At 44.6% G+C, this 18,018-nt stretch overlaps 1 protein-coding gene across 5 annotated transcripts in view; it reads right to left on the reverse strand.

Annotated features, from left to right (window-relative positions):
• TMEM150C (transmembrane protein 150C) overlaps positions 1–18,018 on the reverse strand; it is a 46,141-nt gene that overhangs the window by 22,085 nt on the left and 6,038 nt on the right. Inside the window, exons 1-4 of one of the 5 annotated variants that reach the window (XM_053252154.1) lie at positions 11,759–11,881; positions 8,927–9,014; positions 6,082–6,163; positions 3,308–3,361 (exon numbers count right to left, since the gene is read on the reverse strand). In XM_053252154.1, coding sequence (XP_053108129.1) covers positions 3,308–3,361; positions 6,082–6,161 — 134 coding nt within the window. In that variant the 5' untranslated portion in view covers positions 6,162–6,163; positions 8,927–9,014; positions 11,759–11,881. The other 4 variants (XM_053252156.1, XM_053252155.1, XM_053252151.1 and 1 more) reach the window with 4 other exon arrangements.

Genomic DNA, 18,018 nt, shown 5'->3' on the forward strand with positions numbered 1-18,018 from the left:
GACAGAGATTATGATGTTTCAGAACTTGTTAGCTTAGATTTTCCAGACAGTTTAAACCATGGGATGTATTTAGGGCAAGGGCAGACAGAACATCAATTGTGATCTCTTAGGAAATCCTGGGGTGGGGCAAGCAGATCACCAAAAGCTCCTGATGAGACCTGTGGGGAGCCCTCATTACCCAGCACGCCCTGGCTTAAATGTGGCCCCCAGACTGCATCTCATCTTCTCCCCACCCCACCCCACCCTCATGGAAGAACCCCCTGGGTCAGCTCAGCCCAGCCCAGGCCCTGTTCATGGCTCTGCCACTAACAGAGATGCTCCTGCTTGTAAGCAGTAGCACTGGCATGCCATCAGTCTCACGGGGCAGTAGCCACTGCCAGAGACTGCCCCCACTCCAGCTTCAAAGGCCAGCTGAGATTGCCCTCTTTGTGACTGGAGCAACGGGGCAGGCAATGGCACCATCAGCCCATACCATGATGAGCAGCCAGTCAAGGAGCTATTTGTGGGTGGCAGTAAAGAAGGTGTGCATGGGCATTGCATGTGTGTGTGTGTGTGGCGGGGGAAGAGATGCATGTATCCGTGACTCTCAGGCTCTCCTCCTTCTCCCTCTCTTGGGCCCTGCAGTGAATTCCTTCCTGCTCCAGGCAGAAGGGAGGAGATGAGTGAACCTTCCTTCCTCCATGTGGGCTGTGATGATGGTGGATTCTCCCTTCTTCCCCAATGCATTTGTGGTGGGGGGAACTGGGTGAATCCCTTTCTTCTGCAATGGGCGGGATGGGATGTATTTCTCTCTCTGCTTGTGTGTGTGTATAGTCTGTGTGTCCCTTCTGTCTTTGTGTATACATAAATGAGAACTGTTTCTCTGTGTGTCTGTCTATTCACTGTTCTTGTGTACTGCCTGCTGTAATAGAGTTAAAGAGGCATTTGACTTTGCATTTGAGTTTTTCACAGATTGTTCTTGGGATTTCTCTTAGCCTCAACTTTCCCCATCAGTAAAATTGGGTAAACATTTTCTAGAATGTCTCCTACATGCTCAGTTCCTTGACCATATGCACAGAAGTTATTTGACCTGTAACTTGACTCACTTTCTTAGTTGCTTTGCATGTCTACCCCTCATTCCTGCTTTTTTATTGTGGCATGGTTGTCTGCCAGACATCTGGATCATGTTGTGATCTGGGGAAACCGAATATTATCTTTGAACTGAGCTGATGTTCTTGCATCTCCCTTTGACATGCAAGAACATGCTGGACTCTCCCCCAGGTTCTGGTTTAACATGTTCACATTTCCCCTAGTTCTCATTCTCCCCAGTTTGCAATAAGATCTCTTTTAACTGTCATATGAACGCAAGAGGTATACAATGGGCATTAGTAACTTCTTGTATGGGGACTGGAGTCTGTATGTAGGTTGGGGGTGATCCTTCTCCCTTCTATGCATATCTTGCCCTATTCCTTCCCATGGTTCTGAGACTGAAAGAAACAGTTCCTGGTTTAATTCCATGTGAACAACAACGCAGTCTGCCTCTGGAAGCCACAATTTCACTCCATGTACTCAGCCTGGGTATTTTTCACACAGGGTTTTTAGCTCGCATCTCCACCGGAATAGAGGATGTGCGTTCACATATCGACCAGATTTACCCCGAACACGATTCAGGTTTTTCATTGCGCATTAGAGTGTAGCCCAATTTATACCCAGAGTTTAAAGAATCCACTTTTAGCGACTTTTGCGGGGGGCAACTTCGAACCCACAGAAAAACCTTGCAATAAAGCCTGTTGTGTGAAAAACACCCAGGTGCTACTAAATCTGCAATAAATTGTCATGGCTGCTAAGCAACTTGCAGTAGGTCTATGGCAATATTTCCATAGCAAACACAGGGATGGACATAGGTATCTTTGGCGCCCAGACAAGAATTGCTAGCGCTACTGGGGAGTGCCGCTGGAGTCCATACTCTTATTGCGCACATGCACAGGCCGAGGAGGCCCACCTGCGCCCGCCGCCAACCAGGTGGTAGTAATAATAATAATAATAATTCAATTTCTATACCGCCCTTCCAAAAATGGCTCAGGGCGGTTTACAAAGAGAAATAACAAATAAGATGGCTCCCTGTCCCCAAAGGGCTCACATTCTAGAAAGAAACATAAGACACACACCAGCAACAGTCACTGAGGGGTACTGTGCTGGGGGTGGATAGGGCCAGTTACTCTCCCCCTGCTAAATAAAGAGAATCACCACGGTAAAAGGTGCCTCTTTGCCCAGTTAGCAATAGCCTGCTCCGCCCAGCTCCCTGCTGGCAGTGAAGAGGGAGAAATAGCGGCGGCGCATGGCGGGGGCCCGGCAGCAGCGGCGGGACATTGGGACTCTGGGGAGGCCCCCCCAGAGCACTTTGGGGGGCCCCAGGAGGCCATGGACCCCCGCCCCATGCCTAAATGTGCCTCTGAGCAAACATATTTCTAAGGTCACTATCAAATAACAGAGATCAAGCAACAGTCAGCATTTATTTAGTAAGATTATTAATAAGAATGCTGGCAAAATGAAGTTTTTGTTTTTAACTGTAAGTAAGAAACATTCTGTGCCATGGCTTCAGTGACTAGCCTTGGGCTAGCTACTTCTCTCTCTGACTCAGTGTTTCCAAAGGTAGACTTCTTAATTGGAGGCCTGTGACCAGGCCCTTGTGTAGCATTTTTAGGGTTCAGGGTTGGAATTTCTGATGAGTGTACTAATTCAGATATAAATTTGTCTGTGCACAGGCAAGCATTCCAGCATATGGCTCATAAGATGCGGTAGGTAACTGAGACTGGCACCATCATTTGGCAAAAGGCTGCACCCCAGTGCTGCCCTTTTGCAACTCACACGACCTTCTTTGCTGTCATTTTGTGACTGGCTCCAGCTGGTGGACTCCAGAGCTCTGCCCCCCACCCCAGAAGTGGATTGCTCAAGCCTGAAATCTGCTTGAAACAAGGAGGCCATTGCAGAGTAATTTTCAGTCAGCAGGTTACTCTGTACTATTTTTCTCCTTTTTTCTGTTATTGCCTTACCCTTGTGTTATTGTTTGGCTTGCACTATGCAGAGCCGTTGGTGGAGAGCATTTGTCTGTACTGGGGAGTACAAAAGCCATGACGCACTGCATCCCAGGCTGGAGGCAAGCTGATTCTGTGTCACTAAAGGTGTTGATCGAGGGGGGCTCCCAGCCCTGCTTTGCCTCATGCACTCACACACAGCTCAATAAATCTGATACTGTAAAGCATTCAAAAACTGATGGAAAGGAGCCATGTGATTATAAAACAGATTTAAAAGATTTGAAATATTTTACCTGTCTAGCACATTTAGTGGGATAATTTTGTTGTCTTCTACAGCTATAAAATATCTGCAAAAAAGAAACAGAGAAGTTTGGAAAAACTGAATACAACAAACTTTTAAAAAAAAAAACAGTCCAGGAAGGAAGGAAGGAAGGAAGGAAGCAAGGTAGGTAGGTAGGTAGGTGTCAGGGCTCGTGGCCTGGTGCAGTTCAGTAAGGAGGCAGTTCAGCAAGTAGAACTTTCTCACTGTTGCTCCTCTGCAACTGGTATTCAGAGGCATCCTGAACAGCCAACAAGACTGCTAACAACATTGCCAACAAGCCAACAGCATTGATGGACTTGCCCTCCAGGAACTTGACCAATCTCCTTTTAAAGCCTTCCAGGCTAATGGTCATCACATTATCCTCGGAAAGAATACAATATAGCAATCTGTACACTGACATATTATGCACAAGATCCAAAAAGAGACAAACAACATGTGGGGAATATCTTTCTGTAGTGATCAACCTCCCCTCCCTCTAAAGAGTTAACAGGGCGTGAATTCTTGACTTGACTGACAGGCTGGTGAACTCCTGGGCAGCCAATCAGTACACCACATGGGTGGGACCTAGAGAGTCGTTGCTGGGAATTCTGGGAACAAGAAGAAAGGCTTAGTGAGGGGCATGGAGTTTGCTCCCTCATAGCAGGTGCCAGTATGGAGGTTTCTTTCATGAAATAACTCTGCGGATCTTTGAAATACAGGATTGCAGGAGGCTTGATTCTCATCAGGTGTTGGGTGAGTTTTCAAGGAAAAGGGAATTCAGCATAAGGAACAGTTTGTTAGTCAGATTTTGCGTTAGATACTTATATTTCTTTGTGTGTGTGTGTGCTTTGCATATTCCTGATACTGTTCTATAATTGTTTACCTGCAACGTAATTAAAATATGATACACTAACCTATACTCAACCCACCTAGGGTGTTGCAAAAGACTCTGTAAACCTTTAAGTGGGCCTAAATGCAACCTGAAACTGAAGCCTAAGACAACCTATTTTTGTAACCTACTAAGTATTTTTGAGTGTATTTAAAAACTAAAAGCCTCAGACGGAAGCAGTCTGTAATAATTGAATAAAAGTGGGGGGGTTTGTTCTTTTTTTAGCCTCTCAGAGTCGGTTTTTAACTCAAGAAAAAGGGAGGGTAGAAAGATTTATCTGGTGCAAAAGCATCCTCAAGTGCTCAGCAGCTATCGGTTTTCTCATCATGTGTAGGCCTACACGTGGAAGGTTTTTGTACTTAGCCAATAGCAGAATGAAGAGAGTTTTCCCTGGGATTCCACTCCAAGCCCAGGGAGTTTCAAGCTCTGTCGATAAGAAGAGTGGCGGTGGCAGCATTTTAATTCTACTGGAAATATAGATTCGTTTTATGAGAAGCCCAGTCAGGCAGCTCGCCAGGGATGATTCAGCATTTTAACCCCCTCACATGAGCTGCTCTGAGACAAAGACTCTAATCCGTTACACTTTCACTACTTGAAACCTTTTTATGTCTAATGAGAGAAAGTGGGTTAATCTTTTACTATTCTTCAATGTTTACATAAGAACAAAAGGCCAAAGGCAGCCCAAAGGCCTACGTAGTTTAGCATCCTGTTTCCCACAGATGCTTCTAAGAAGTCCACAAGCAGGAGATGAAGGCATGCCCTCTCTCTCCTGCCGTTGCTACTCTGTAACTGGTATTCAGAAGCATAATGCCACTGAAACCGGAGGTAACCATAGCCATCGAGATTAGTGGCCATGAATTTGTCGAATCCCCTTTTAAAGCTATCTAAGCTATCTATGTGGCCATCACATCTTGAGGCAGTGAATTCCACAGATTAAGTATGCATTATGTGAAGAAGAAGTTCCTTTTGTCCATCCTAAATCTCCTGCCAGTCAGTTTCTTTGGATTAACTGGGGTTCTAGTTTTATGGGAGAGGGAGAAACACTTCCCTCTATACACTTTCTCCACACCATACATAGTTTTATAAACCTGTATTGCGTTCCCCTTTAATCTTCTTTCTTCCAAACTAAAAAGCCCCAAATGCTTTAGCCTTTCCTCAAAGGGGAAGTACTCCAGCCCTCAGATCATTTTGGTTGCCCTTTTCTGCACTTTGTCCAGTTCTACTATTTATTTATTTATTTATTTATTTATTTATTTATTTATTTATTTATTTTGGTGACATGACAACCAGAACTGTACAGTGTGGGCAAGGCCTGCTAAAATCTCAGAAACTATTAGATTTCCAGTAGCTGGTATTGGGTTTTGAAAAAGATTTGGCCCTTCGCATGACTCGTCAGATCAAAAGGCCAAAGGTCTTTTCCAAAGGCCAAAGGTCTTTTCCAAAAGAGTAAGAGTTAGAGTTACAGAATAAAGCATGCAAAGAATGAACAATAATACAAATTTGCTCAATTCACATAACTTATACAGGTGATGAAATCTGGATTGCCTGGTCAAGCATATATTGATATAGATATACATCGGGGTGGCCAACCTAAGGATCTCCAGCTGTTGTTGGACTACAAATCCTATCATCCCAACCTTGCAGGATGGAATGATGGGAGTTGTAGTCCAATATCAGCTGGGGAGCCTCAAGTGGGCCTCCCCTGATATTGATGCAGGAAAGGAATGGAGATGTCAAGAAAGATTTTTAAGGACAATAATGGTCATCTGACAATGAGCGATTTCAGTTTAAAATATGTTGGTGGGATTCATTGAACTCTGTTGTGCTAAAGAATTATTATTCCCACAAACTACCCCCTTCCCACAAAGGTCACTTACACAATCCACAGCCCTGCTGAGGTAAACAGTGTCAACACGAGAGGTAAGAACATCCATACACTGCATTTCTTCCCATCCATGCCTGTGAAAAACAAACACAAAAGAAGTAAAACAAAGCAAATGGGGTCTGTTTGTTGAGGACTAGTGGCCTTTTCTTACCTAAAAAGAGAGCATGTTTTTCTTACCTAAAAAAGAGTTCTTGACTTCTATAAGACTGTAACACCCTTCATCCAATTTGCACATTTATTATTGTTTATCTCATCTGCCCCCCACTGTTCTTCCAAGTAGTTTATTTGCTACCACGGTACATATATAAGTAAGAATCACAACTTAAATGGTAGGAAATGAAGAACAGTAAAAGAAGTTTTTTATCATATGTGTTTCGTATCTGGATAAAAAACGGAAAAAGATTAAAACCTTAAAGGAAAAATCTTGGAAAAACTATCTCATTGTTGTTCTTTCTCATTTATATCAAGGATACTACCCCAAATAAGAACAGAGAATCAATACATGGTGGTAGCTGCAACAATAGATTTATGACAAATATTGGTGCCAACCTGAAATGCTACATTTCAATAAATAGTTAGACAGATCAAGGGAATCTTCAGAACCCAGCAAAAACTGCCAGTTATACAAGAATGACAAATAACAGACATACATTAAAAAACTGAGATTTAATTGATACTTTTCATCAATAATAATAATAATAATAATAATTATTATTATTAGCATTTTGATCAACACATCACTTCTGTTAATTATTAATTATTGTACTATAACAATTTTTGAAAAAAGCCATGTCCCCAGAGATGTCCAGAGCAAGCAGACTAGGGGGCAAATGAACCCACAGTTTGGGGGACCTAGAGAGGTTCTCATGGGACCTTGAGTGCACGCCCACAACATTTTATCTCCTACTAGCCAAACTGAGCATCAGCCCATAAAATCCCGTTAGTGACCCCAAGTCAGAGATTGTTTTAAATCTACCTTAATGAAACCCAAATTCATCCCTCAGAGCAAACTTGGAATAAAATATAATAAAATATATAATCTCCCACACCAAAAACTTTTTGTGAAGTGTTCGGTTGTTTGTTAATTGTGGAGGAGAGCTTGTCTTGTGGAAGCAAGCATGAATTGTCCCATTGCTAAGCAAAGTCTGCCCTGGTTTGCATTTGAATGGGAGATGACATGTGATCGCTGTAAGGTATAAGGTATTCCCCCTAGAGGATAGGGCTGCTCTGGGAAAAACATCCAAGGGCCGAGAGAGACTCCTGCCTGCAACCTTAGAGAAGCCGATGATGCCAGTCTGTGTAGACAATACTGAGCAAGACAGACCAAGGTATGTGGCAGTTTCCTATACAATAGATTTGCAAATCCGTAAAATCAGCAGATTGGCCTGTATTTTAGCCTGCTCTGCACCAAATTGCTTCTTTCATGGTCGCTAGTTACATCCTCATCTACTCTGTGGCGCCCTTCTTCTTATTCATCATCTATTTTGTGCTGTCCCATACAGCTCCCGGTTAGAAAATGTCAACACTCTGCAAAATTGGGGGGTGGGGAGGGGGCAGTTCAGCATGCAAACTGGACTTATTTATTCCTACATTTTATATTTGCACATGTTTTTGTGTCGTGGTATACATTTACGATGAGCGCAGTTTGAGTTCCCTCAGTGCAATTTGCATACTTAATGTCAAACAAGCAAGATGCAGGTCATCCTAGGAAATAGCTCTCCTACTATTCCCTCCACTCCAGTCCTCAAAGCCTACTAGTTCATTAATAAAGTTAATAGAAGCTGTCACTTGGGTACCAGGAGACACGCCAGCAGGGACAAAAGTCAATTTCTCTACGCTTCTAGCTTTCTCATAAGAAATTTCTGCCTATGCTGGATTTTGGTTCAGCATCATGCAGCAAAAGCTAAATCCCATCCCTCAGTACTGCAGCAATTTACCACCTCTCCCCAGTTGCCTGCTTTGGGGTATGCACCACTTTTCATTCCTCCCAACATCATTACCATAGTCAGTGCAAAAAATGCAGATCAAGTTCTTCTTGACTGACTTCAAAGAATCTTTGAGTGACATTCTGAATAAGCTGGCATTTATAGAATCACAGGGTAGTATCCAGACTAAGTTAAGTATGGATAAGCATCACAGAAATCAATGGGACAAGTTGGCCATGACTAATGTACCCTCCAACATTTCATCAATTAAAATAAGGACATGCCTGTGAATGTGTAGGGGGTGTGGCCAAGCAACCTGGAAAGTGTGGCACAGAATTCTGATTACAAGCATACCACAAAGGGAAAGCTTGTAATAAGGTGCATGCAGAACACATTATTCCAGATTACCAAAAGGCAAGCCCCTACCTTCCAACATTTTGCAGAAGAAAATAGAGATATAATAACAATAATAAAAATTTCTGATACCTATTATTACTGCCCGTGCCCTCCACCCACTATTACACATGGCTGATGATTGGATTCCACCTGCTATATGCTATACACTGTATAGCGCAACTGTGGCCCTCCTGCAGATATTGGTCTGCAATTACCATCATCCCTGGCTACTGGCATTGTGCCTGGGGATGACTGGGAATTACAATCCAACAACAGCTGGAAGGCCACATCTGGTACACTAAAGACAAGATGCATCCACCACCTACTTGGAGATTTAATTTCTAGAAATTTTGGAGAGGGAGCTCAATTGTGAAGAATGACAACTCTAGCAACTCACGTGAAAAAACTGCACAAGGCATCCCCAAGTGGGAGTAAAACAGAGACAAAAAAGGGATAGATTCCAGCAAACAAGGTCTGTCCCTGGTAAATAGGAACAGTTGGAGATTATGGACTCACCTATTTATTTCAATGGGACTTAGTCATGACTAACTTGCCTGCAGTATTTGCTGACACAGCGGGATCACTCTATCAAAAGATCAGAAAACTGAAGGAAAGATTACATATGCAAATTCATTGCTTGATTACTATTACATGTTGACTGTCATACCTAAAGATATAGTGGTGGAGGAAAAACACTTCCTCTCATCACACAACTGAGGTAACTGTGATCCAGGTACTCCAAACAGAAGCCCTTATGCCTGAAGGCCTAATTTGTGCACATCAAAAGGTGTGGGTCTCCTTTGATCCAAGGAGATTAAAGTCTCTAGGGCAGGGGTTCCCAGTCTTGGGGCTCCAGGTGTTCTTGGACTACAAATTCCATCATCCTTTGGCCACTGTGGCTAGGGATGATGGGAGTTGGACTACAATTACAACTCTCTACATCAGGGGTGGGCAAACCTGGCCCTCCAGCTGTGGCTGGGGATGATGGGAGTTGTAGTTCAACAACAGCTGGAGGGCCAAGTTTGCCCATCCCTGCTCTACATCAACATCCCCAGATACTGATGCAGTCCAACAACATCTACAGATCCAAGCCTGTGGACCCTGCTCTAGAGAGACAAGAATGTTAAGTTGTTTGTAGCGCAGTTGGCATGAGCAAAATCACATGCTTGTACTCTGTATTCAGAATACTTCAGAATCATTACTGCTCCATGTTTCTGCACCACTTCATCCCTGGCCATTCTGACTGTGCGTAGGAAAAAGCCTGTCACTTCAATGCAGGCTTATAGGTGAAGTGGGTGCAGAGCCATGGGGCAGTAATTATTCTAAATTATTAACACAGGTTACAAGGGTGTGATCTTGTATATGTAGCTTACGTCAGCTACACGACCTACGTAACAGCACATTCTTGTTCCCTTAGAGAATTTATTCTTTGGAAATCTTGCATGCGAACAACAGCAGAATCAGACATTCATTTCTGTGCATACTTAGTGGAGAGGAAGGGGAGGTAGGAAGCATGCAAGCCAAAGCCTGCTCACAGTATCTCTCCAGGGAGACTCTTGAGAGGAAATAAGAACGTAAGAACAGCCCTGCCGGATCAGGCCTAAGGCCTATCTGGTCCAGCATCTTGTTTCACACTTGAAGCTGTGCTCTAAAAATGGATGGACAAAGTGTCTTCAGGCGTTAACTAACAGAAATTATTTCATATTGAGTATGCTCTCAGTAAATGAGTATCAACAGCAGGTACAGTAAAACTGCGTGAGAAAACAAACTTTATTAACACTGAAACAAAAAACTGCTGTCTCCTCATGAGTTACTTCCTCTGCCATGTCTGGCCCGCTTCCAACAATCTTCCCACATTCACACTATCAAACTTCAGAGTAAGCATATAATGATCGGGGAACTTGCAAACCCCAGTTTTCCAACAAAAAAATGTTTTGTTGAGACATGACAAAACTTGACTTTTCCCCCACATAAGGGAACCAAACTTTCACAGCAAAAACATTTGATTTTCCCCACCCTTGTTGTGGAAAACAAAACAAAACAATACAAAAAGCAGTTGGGCCTTCCCCAGATGGTCACATTTTGCAAACACAGATCTGGCCTTCTATCCTGATTTCTGTTTCAGACATAGATGCAATTCATGCATCATATCAGCCGGTTGACAGCTGCTGTTTCTCAGCGGCATCCCACAGCAGTGGTGCAGCCACAACCAGCTCTAGGTTTGAGGGGGTCTTGAGCAAGGCGACCTATAGTGGACCCCGCTCCCCTTACTGCTGTGGCAGACAATGGTGTCTTTCAGAGGAGAGCTGGTCTTGTGGTAGCAAGCATGACGTGTCCCCTTAGCTAAGCAGGGTCCACCCTGGTTGCATATGAATGGGAGACTAGAAGCATGAGCACTGCAATATATTCCCCTTAGGCGATGGAGTCGCTCTGGGAAGAGCAGAAGGTTCCAAGATCCCTCCCTGGCAGCATCTCCAAGATAGGGCTGAGAGAGACTCCTGCCTGCAACCTTGGAGAAGCCGCTGCCAATCTGTGAAGACAATACTGCGCTAGATAGACCAATGGTCTGACTCAGTATATGGCAGCTTCCTATGTTCCTATTTTTGGCAGGCCATCAGTAACTACTGCCCTGCCCACCATGTTTCTTCCTCCACAATGCTGCATTTAGCAAAACTGGTGTGTGTGGGGGGGTGCATTGTGGAGCTAAAGAACATGGCAGGAGGCAGTGGCTGGCTAGATGGTTGCTGTCAGCAGGCCTGCTCAGCTGCACCCCCTCCCCCAGCTGTTCTTGGACTACAACTCCCATAATCCTTAGCCACAGTGGCCAACAGCCAGGGTTTATGGGAGTTGTAGTCCAACATCTGCAGGAGGGCCGAACTTGAGCAGCCCTGTGAAGCTAGATTGTTGCTGGCTAGCTTGCTGCTGGTGGTCCATTGGGGGCTCATCCAGCCAGGGGCATCCAGTTGCTGGCTGGGCCTAGCCCTCACCAGGGGACCAGGGCAGGCTTTAGCAATGGGCTCTGTGTGTGCTGGGCCCTCAGCAGCTGACCAAGGGTGCCTTGCAGAGAAGTCAGCCCTGACTATAATGTGCCCTGTGTGGTCAGGGCCAGTTGTGTAGGCCTTCCCCAGCCAGGCACGATTGTGCAGGAAAGGCCTGTGCAAATGGTGCTGCCCCAGCGGTGCCAGCCTTTAAATGCCAAAGCAGCCCCATCTTGGGATGGAGCCTCTGAAAACCGCTTCCCATGTGGATGCTGTAACCTTAATGTGGTTGTCGGATATATTTCTTCGGATCGTGGTGTGTGTGTGTGGTAATCCAGGGACAGTAACCTATTATGTGGGACAGACTCACATGTCAGCCATTGGCCCAGCCATCTGCTTGCTTGAGGCACCTCAGTAGCTGCTCTTTGGCAATGTGGGGTGGGCCTTTGTTGTCGGGCGCTCTCTGCCATCATCGGTATATATTTAGGCCGGAAGCCCCTAAAAGTCTGGAAATGGCACACTACTGCCCAACTATGTGGGAGTGAGGCTCAGCCCAAACAAGTAGGCCTCACATAGCGACCGTTTCAATCACGCACGAGCTAGTTTTGACTTACTGCCTCCTATAGGTCAGGAAGATTACTGAATGGGGGTTTAGCAACAGCCTCAACAAACTCTTCAGTTATTGAGGCACTGTGGTAGCTCCTGAATAAAACAAAATCTCTCTCCCATGGCCCAGCTCCGCACTGCCTTAGGAACACATGGAGGTCTCAGTGGGTTGCCCTAGTGCCACAGGCCTAGTTCTTTCAAACAGGGGACAAAGGGTAAACTTGTATTTTGACGGTTCCCTTTCAGACTGCAGATTGGGACTCGCATGATGGTATACACCTCCTTTAAAAATAAATAAATAAATCCATTCACACAGATAATTAGCATGGCAGAGGGAAGGCTAAGCTAGCACCCTCCATTCTGACATCTAGTTTTCTACATGCAGTGATTTGATTTGGTACGAAGAGGCATTCGATCAAGTGAGTCCCAACCTCCAGTTTAAAGTGGCACAATATGGATACAGGTTTACTATTTTGCCTGCTATTAGTGAGAACGAAGACCTGTTTGCTTCCTAAATAGCATCCCCAGCTCTGATACATGAGCAGTGCTGGCATGGAAAGCAAGAGCATGATAAGAGCTCCCCACACAATACTCTCCTATGCTAATTTGAATTTATATCTCACATTTTCATTCTACTTTTTAGCCAATGGCTCTCAAAGCAACTAAATAATCCACACAGATGAGTACTGGGACATCCTTACATTTCTCACAACAAAGATAACATTATTATTATTATTATTATTATTATTATTATTATTATTATTATTATTATTATTTAGATTTCTATACCGCCCTTCCAAAAATGGCTCAGGGCGGTTTACACAGAGGAAATAAATAAATAAATAAGATGGATCCCTGTCCCCAAAGGGCTCACAATCTAAAAAGAAACATAAGACAGACACCAGCAACAGTCACTGGAGGTACTGTGCTGGGGGTGGATAGGGCCAGTTGCTCTCCCCCTGCTAAATAAAGAGAATCGCCACGTTAAAAGATGCCTCTAACATGCTGCACAATGCTCCGTCTGCAGAGCAACAGAGTATTTCAGCAGTTGTGCAAGAGCGTTCTTGCACAAGATGCTAGAATTGCACAAACACAGCTGTGCAATTCTAGTGTCCTGTGCAAGAGTGCCTTGTACAAGAGTGCTCTTGTGCAACTGCACAAATGCACCATTTCTAGGCAAAATGTTGCACAGCATGTCAGCCTCTGCCTAAGACCTAATCAAACCCCCATTAAACACTGCTGAAGGCTCTTTTCTGCCAGCTGTATGCTGTATTCATTTATTTTTCAATAGCCTTCCTTGAACTGGTTCCTTAAAAAATTGTGTTAGTAAACTGACTTATCAGTTTTCTGCATTTAAAAAAACCAGCTAGAAATAGGACAGTCATTTCTATCTATGCATGGATGAAATGTTCACTGCCATATAGAACCTCAGTTTTAATTCCACATAGATTGTGAGCCCTTTGAGACAGGCACCTGTCTTCTAAGTGCCAGGCACACAGATGGTGCTATATAAATAATAAATATATCAGATGGCTGAAAAGTAATTATCGGGTAGCACTAAAGGGCCCTAATATGGCCCTAATATGGCAACAATATTAAATCCCACACTGCTTAAGTTCATGACAGTTCTGGGTTTATGATGTCTAATCGATATCCTACCCTTCCCACAGAGGAGGGTGTACCTAGAGCAAACCCCACATTATCATCACAACAGCCCTGTGAGATAGGTTAGGCCAAGAGACAGAAACTTATGAATTGGAATTGGATCTGAATCTTAGCTGTAAAACTGTGGAACAGCACTTTGAGGTAGAATCAGCTATATGAAAAAACCCATAATAAAACAGCAATTCTAAACGTATTTGGGAAAGTATGCTTGGGCATTCCACTGAATTTCAATACTTGGACATTCCACCAAAGCCCCTGGGACTTATTTCCACGCATGCATGATGAATCTTGGTCTATTAAAAAAGTGCATTTAACAGCATTTTACAGTTGATGAGCACTAGAGGGCACAAAAATACCATATCAAAGATGTAAGTAGTTTTGATATTAAATCCCACATTATTAACCCTAGGGACCCTAGAAGGGGGTGTATGAAGTTTCCCATAGCAAAGATGTGCTTTCCACCCTGCTCACCTAAACATGCTAACTGTGACATTCTTTGCATAGGAAGTAGCTACCCTGTTCCACACCAGAGGTCACTGGAAATATATCATGAGCTAGGGTCAATATCCCTACGCTCCAAGATTCCTCTCCATATGGACATCAACACTGCCAGAGCCTCCTGTTTTATAGCGGCTTCCCTCACAAACACAAAGTAATCTTATGTAGATTTAATTAAGAGTTTATTCAGGAACAATTCCATTTTCTCCTTCTTCTCCTTTCCCCCCACTTTGCCTTTCTGACTACACCTCCAACACTCTCTACAGCAGTGTTTCTCAACAGTGTTTTTGGAGTCATGGACTGGTACATTATTCATGCGCAGTTTCCTGGACCAACAGTTAGTAAGGGGGTTGCCCCCCTCACCCCCAACCCAACCCCCAGGCACCTCCCAATAAATAATTTCAGGCAGTTCTCTGGAACTCATTTCCAGGCAGCCCTCTCTGCTGGATAATGTTCATTTCAAGGAAGTGAAATGAATGTTGTCCAGAAGCAAGGGCTACCTGGAAATGAGCTTTGGAAAGCTCCCAGTGGCCCCCGCTGGCCCCCCAAATTTTTTTGGGGGGGTGATTTTTATTAATGATGCCTCACGGACCGATACCCAATGCCTCGCAGACCGGCACTGGTCCACGGACCGGTGGTTGAGAAATACTAATGGGGATCTACAGGATCCCCACTGGGTGAGACAAACTTTTAAACAACAAAATATAAAAGATACTGGAAAGAATACAACACTTCTCTTCCCAGAAGACCTTAAAGCAGGCTCCAGCCACAATAATGACAACCATAAACCCCGTACCAGCCAGCTAACATGTCCCTATTTTCCCATTCAGGTGAATGTTTGGCAGTTATGGAATCCAAGCTACTGGCAAATTCACCGCTGGCTGACCAGTGACTAAAGAATTGGAGTCGGAGAATCAGCTCTGCTCTGCAAGTTCACATGACTGGATAGTAGGAGAAGAAGCACATGTCACATGGTCTGAGCAGCGGGGCAGCTGGGGGTGGGGGATATAGAAGCAAGTCTGCTTTGATTGTGAAGGCCCTACCCTTCCAACCTTTCCCTGGTCACCCTTGTCAAACTATAAGGTATTCTCAGTTACACAATGAGGGAGGTATGCATGGAGCTGCCTTTCTCAAGTTCCTTGTCTTACTGTTCAGGGGGATTCCAGCCAGGCAAGGGCTGTATAGGAGCAGCTGAAATCCCTGGGTCCCCACAGGCCAAAGCAAGTCTTATCCTAACTCTTCTGCATCATAGCCTGGGCCCACGCAACACGTTGTGTGAGCAAGTGCGATGCACTTCAGGATACAGATGACAGACATCTGAATGCTCCCCCTATCCACCAAAGCCTCCTTGCACTTAGAAAACTAGCACACCCAGAGAGAAGTGGAAGTCCTTCTCCCTTACATGCTAGTTTTCTACACACAGGGAACTTAGCTGGAAGGGAAGCATCAAAAACTGTGACCCCCACCTCCAATAAATGCTTTACTTCCTCAGTGGGGAAGCATTCAAAAACGGGACCCGCACTCTCCAAGAAATGCTTTACCACTTGTATAAACTGGCCTTTTATTGCAGCAGCACAAATGCCCAGGACCTGCCTTAGCTATGACAGGCTGAAGTGAGAGCATCCCTCTGCAGTGCTCCCTCAGCATCTGCTCGAGAAACAGCCGTTGCTTATTTTCACGTGTTGCAAGCCAAGAACCATTCCCTGCTGCTGCTACACTGCAGTTCTGATAAGTAGCAGCAATGAGGCCAGCAGCCAGAGAGTACCAGTGTTCTGAGACACACCCACTGCTGCAGAGAGAAGGGAACGCAGGCAAGGGTGACAGGTGAGTGGCTGCAAGGTACTCATCTTCAGTTCCACTCTTAGCCTCAAGACCTCTTTGCCTGTGCTGGCAAATGTCTCATGTCAGATAAACTGTCAGAGAATCAGGGCAATGTAGCACCCAGCTTTTACTCCAGGATTACATGGATTAGGATGGATGGCAGAGCTCACTTTGCGGCTCCAAGCCAGAGATCAGGCTGTCATCTTAATTCTGCTCTGTAGACCAAGAGGCCAAAATATTCCATTTGAGAAACAAGCTCTATGCAAGCACAAGCAAATATTATTAACTGTTCAAGTGCATGAAGCAAGAAGAATCTGGGGCAAGAGTTACAAGTCAGTTAGCTGCAGGTGAACTATTGGCTTGTTTTCTGTGCTTTTGGATGCTTTGTCCTGGGTAGAGATGAGTAGAACCAAGAATTTAGGGGAATCCAGAATTAACTGATTCAGCCTCAACAAAGCTGGATTCTAGAATCCTCTCTAGAGCATAAGCAGGGATATTGCTAAGCCAGGCTTGTTTGCAGTAGGTTTGCCCCTTCAGAAAGGGGGTCAAAACATACCTTTCTTGGCCCCTTCCAGAACAGGCCAGAGTACAGAAGGAACCAGGTCTAGTCCAGAAATCAATCAGTCCATCTCAGCTAGCACCCTAGCTTCTAGCCCGCATTCCAGTTGGCTTGGACTTTACCCTCATCTCTTGTACAATCAGGGCTTCCATTGCACATCAGACAAATGAGGATATGGATACAGAAGTGTGGAATAGGTGACAATTCAAATGCGCAGTTGCTGAGATGGTACAGTCCTCTCCTTGACTATACCACCGCAGTATGACATGAGGAATTACTTGTTCAAAAACACCCCATCAAGTGGGACTACAAAATGGTAATTACAAAACTGAAATAACCAGTTCCCATCCTTTCATTTCCCATCCAAGACGTAACTGTCACAATGCCCATTCCCTTTCCTATTAGATAACAGTTCAAAAATGTAGAGGTTGGGGGTGGGGGAGTTGAGTCAGCTCAAATCCCGGTATTTCTGCAATCCATTGTAAAACTGATGTCCGAAGAAGTGGCCTGACTCATTTGTGTCTTAATATAATTAACTCTTCTGGGCTTACTTGAGAAAGAGCTGCGATTTCTAAAATGGACTCCTCCCTCTCCGCTCTCATGTCCCATTACACTCCTGTCTGTCACCATCACGGTTCCACCACCCACAACTGTCCAGAGGTCTTCTGCTCCCCACAATGCCTCCGCCCTGTATCCCTTGCTGCCCTTTATGACTGGAATTGCCTCCTGGAACATCTGCCTCCACTCTTCCTTCCTTCAAGTCTCTTCTTAAAATCCACCTTTTCCATGAAGTCTCTGGCAAAATGCCTTCGTTTCCATTCCACGCAGTAACTAAGCTTAAGTATGTACAGCTGAAACAACTACAGACTCTTCCCCTGCCTACCTCTGGGCCCTGCCTCCATTTCCTATGTTGATATCTAGGTTGAAAGCCCCTTGGGGCAGGAACTATTCTCTTGTTTTTTGCAAAGCACCATCTACACGGGTGGCACTATATGCATAGCAAATAATAACAAATAATGTTAATAGCCCATGAACACCAAACAATTCCCCTGCAGAAAATGTGCAACATTTACAGAAAATGGAAATTTCTTACGATTCCCGGGCAGGGGGGCACACCACTTTTCATGCTACAATACCCAGTTGTTGTGGATATGCAGACATCTAGGCCCCTTTGAGAAGCCAGTGACTAGTCTTCTCTTTCAAATCAGTCTAGAAAAGATAATCGGAATGCTCATATGGAGACAAGATCCTCCCTTTTCCATCCATAGACAAAATCTTCCATCCATACTGTTCATAGAGGCGACTTTGTCAAGGACTCCAGAACTTGCTGAGGACCTTGAGTCTGAGCCTGGGACCTAGCCTAGTGAGCTACAGTGGGCTATATATTCAGATGTAGAAGGGAACAAGGGTGTGCAACATCGGCCCTTGCAATTGGTAGGCAGTATAAAGCCTCTGGATTGGTCAAGCCTGGCATAACTATT

This window comes from Hemicordylus capensis, chromosome 5, assembly GCF_027244095.1.
Source record: "Hemicordylus capensis ecotype Gifberg chromosome 5, rHemCap1.1.pri, whole genome shotgun sequence".
NCBI lineage: Eukaryota > Metazoa > Chordata > Lepidosauria > Squamata > Cordylidae > Hemicordylus > Hemicordylus capensis.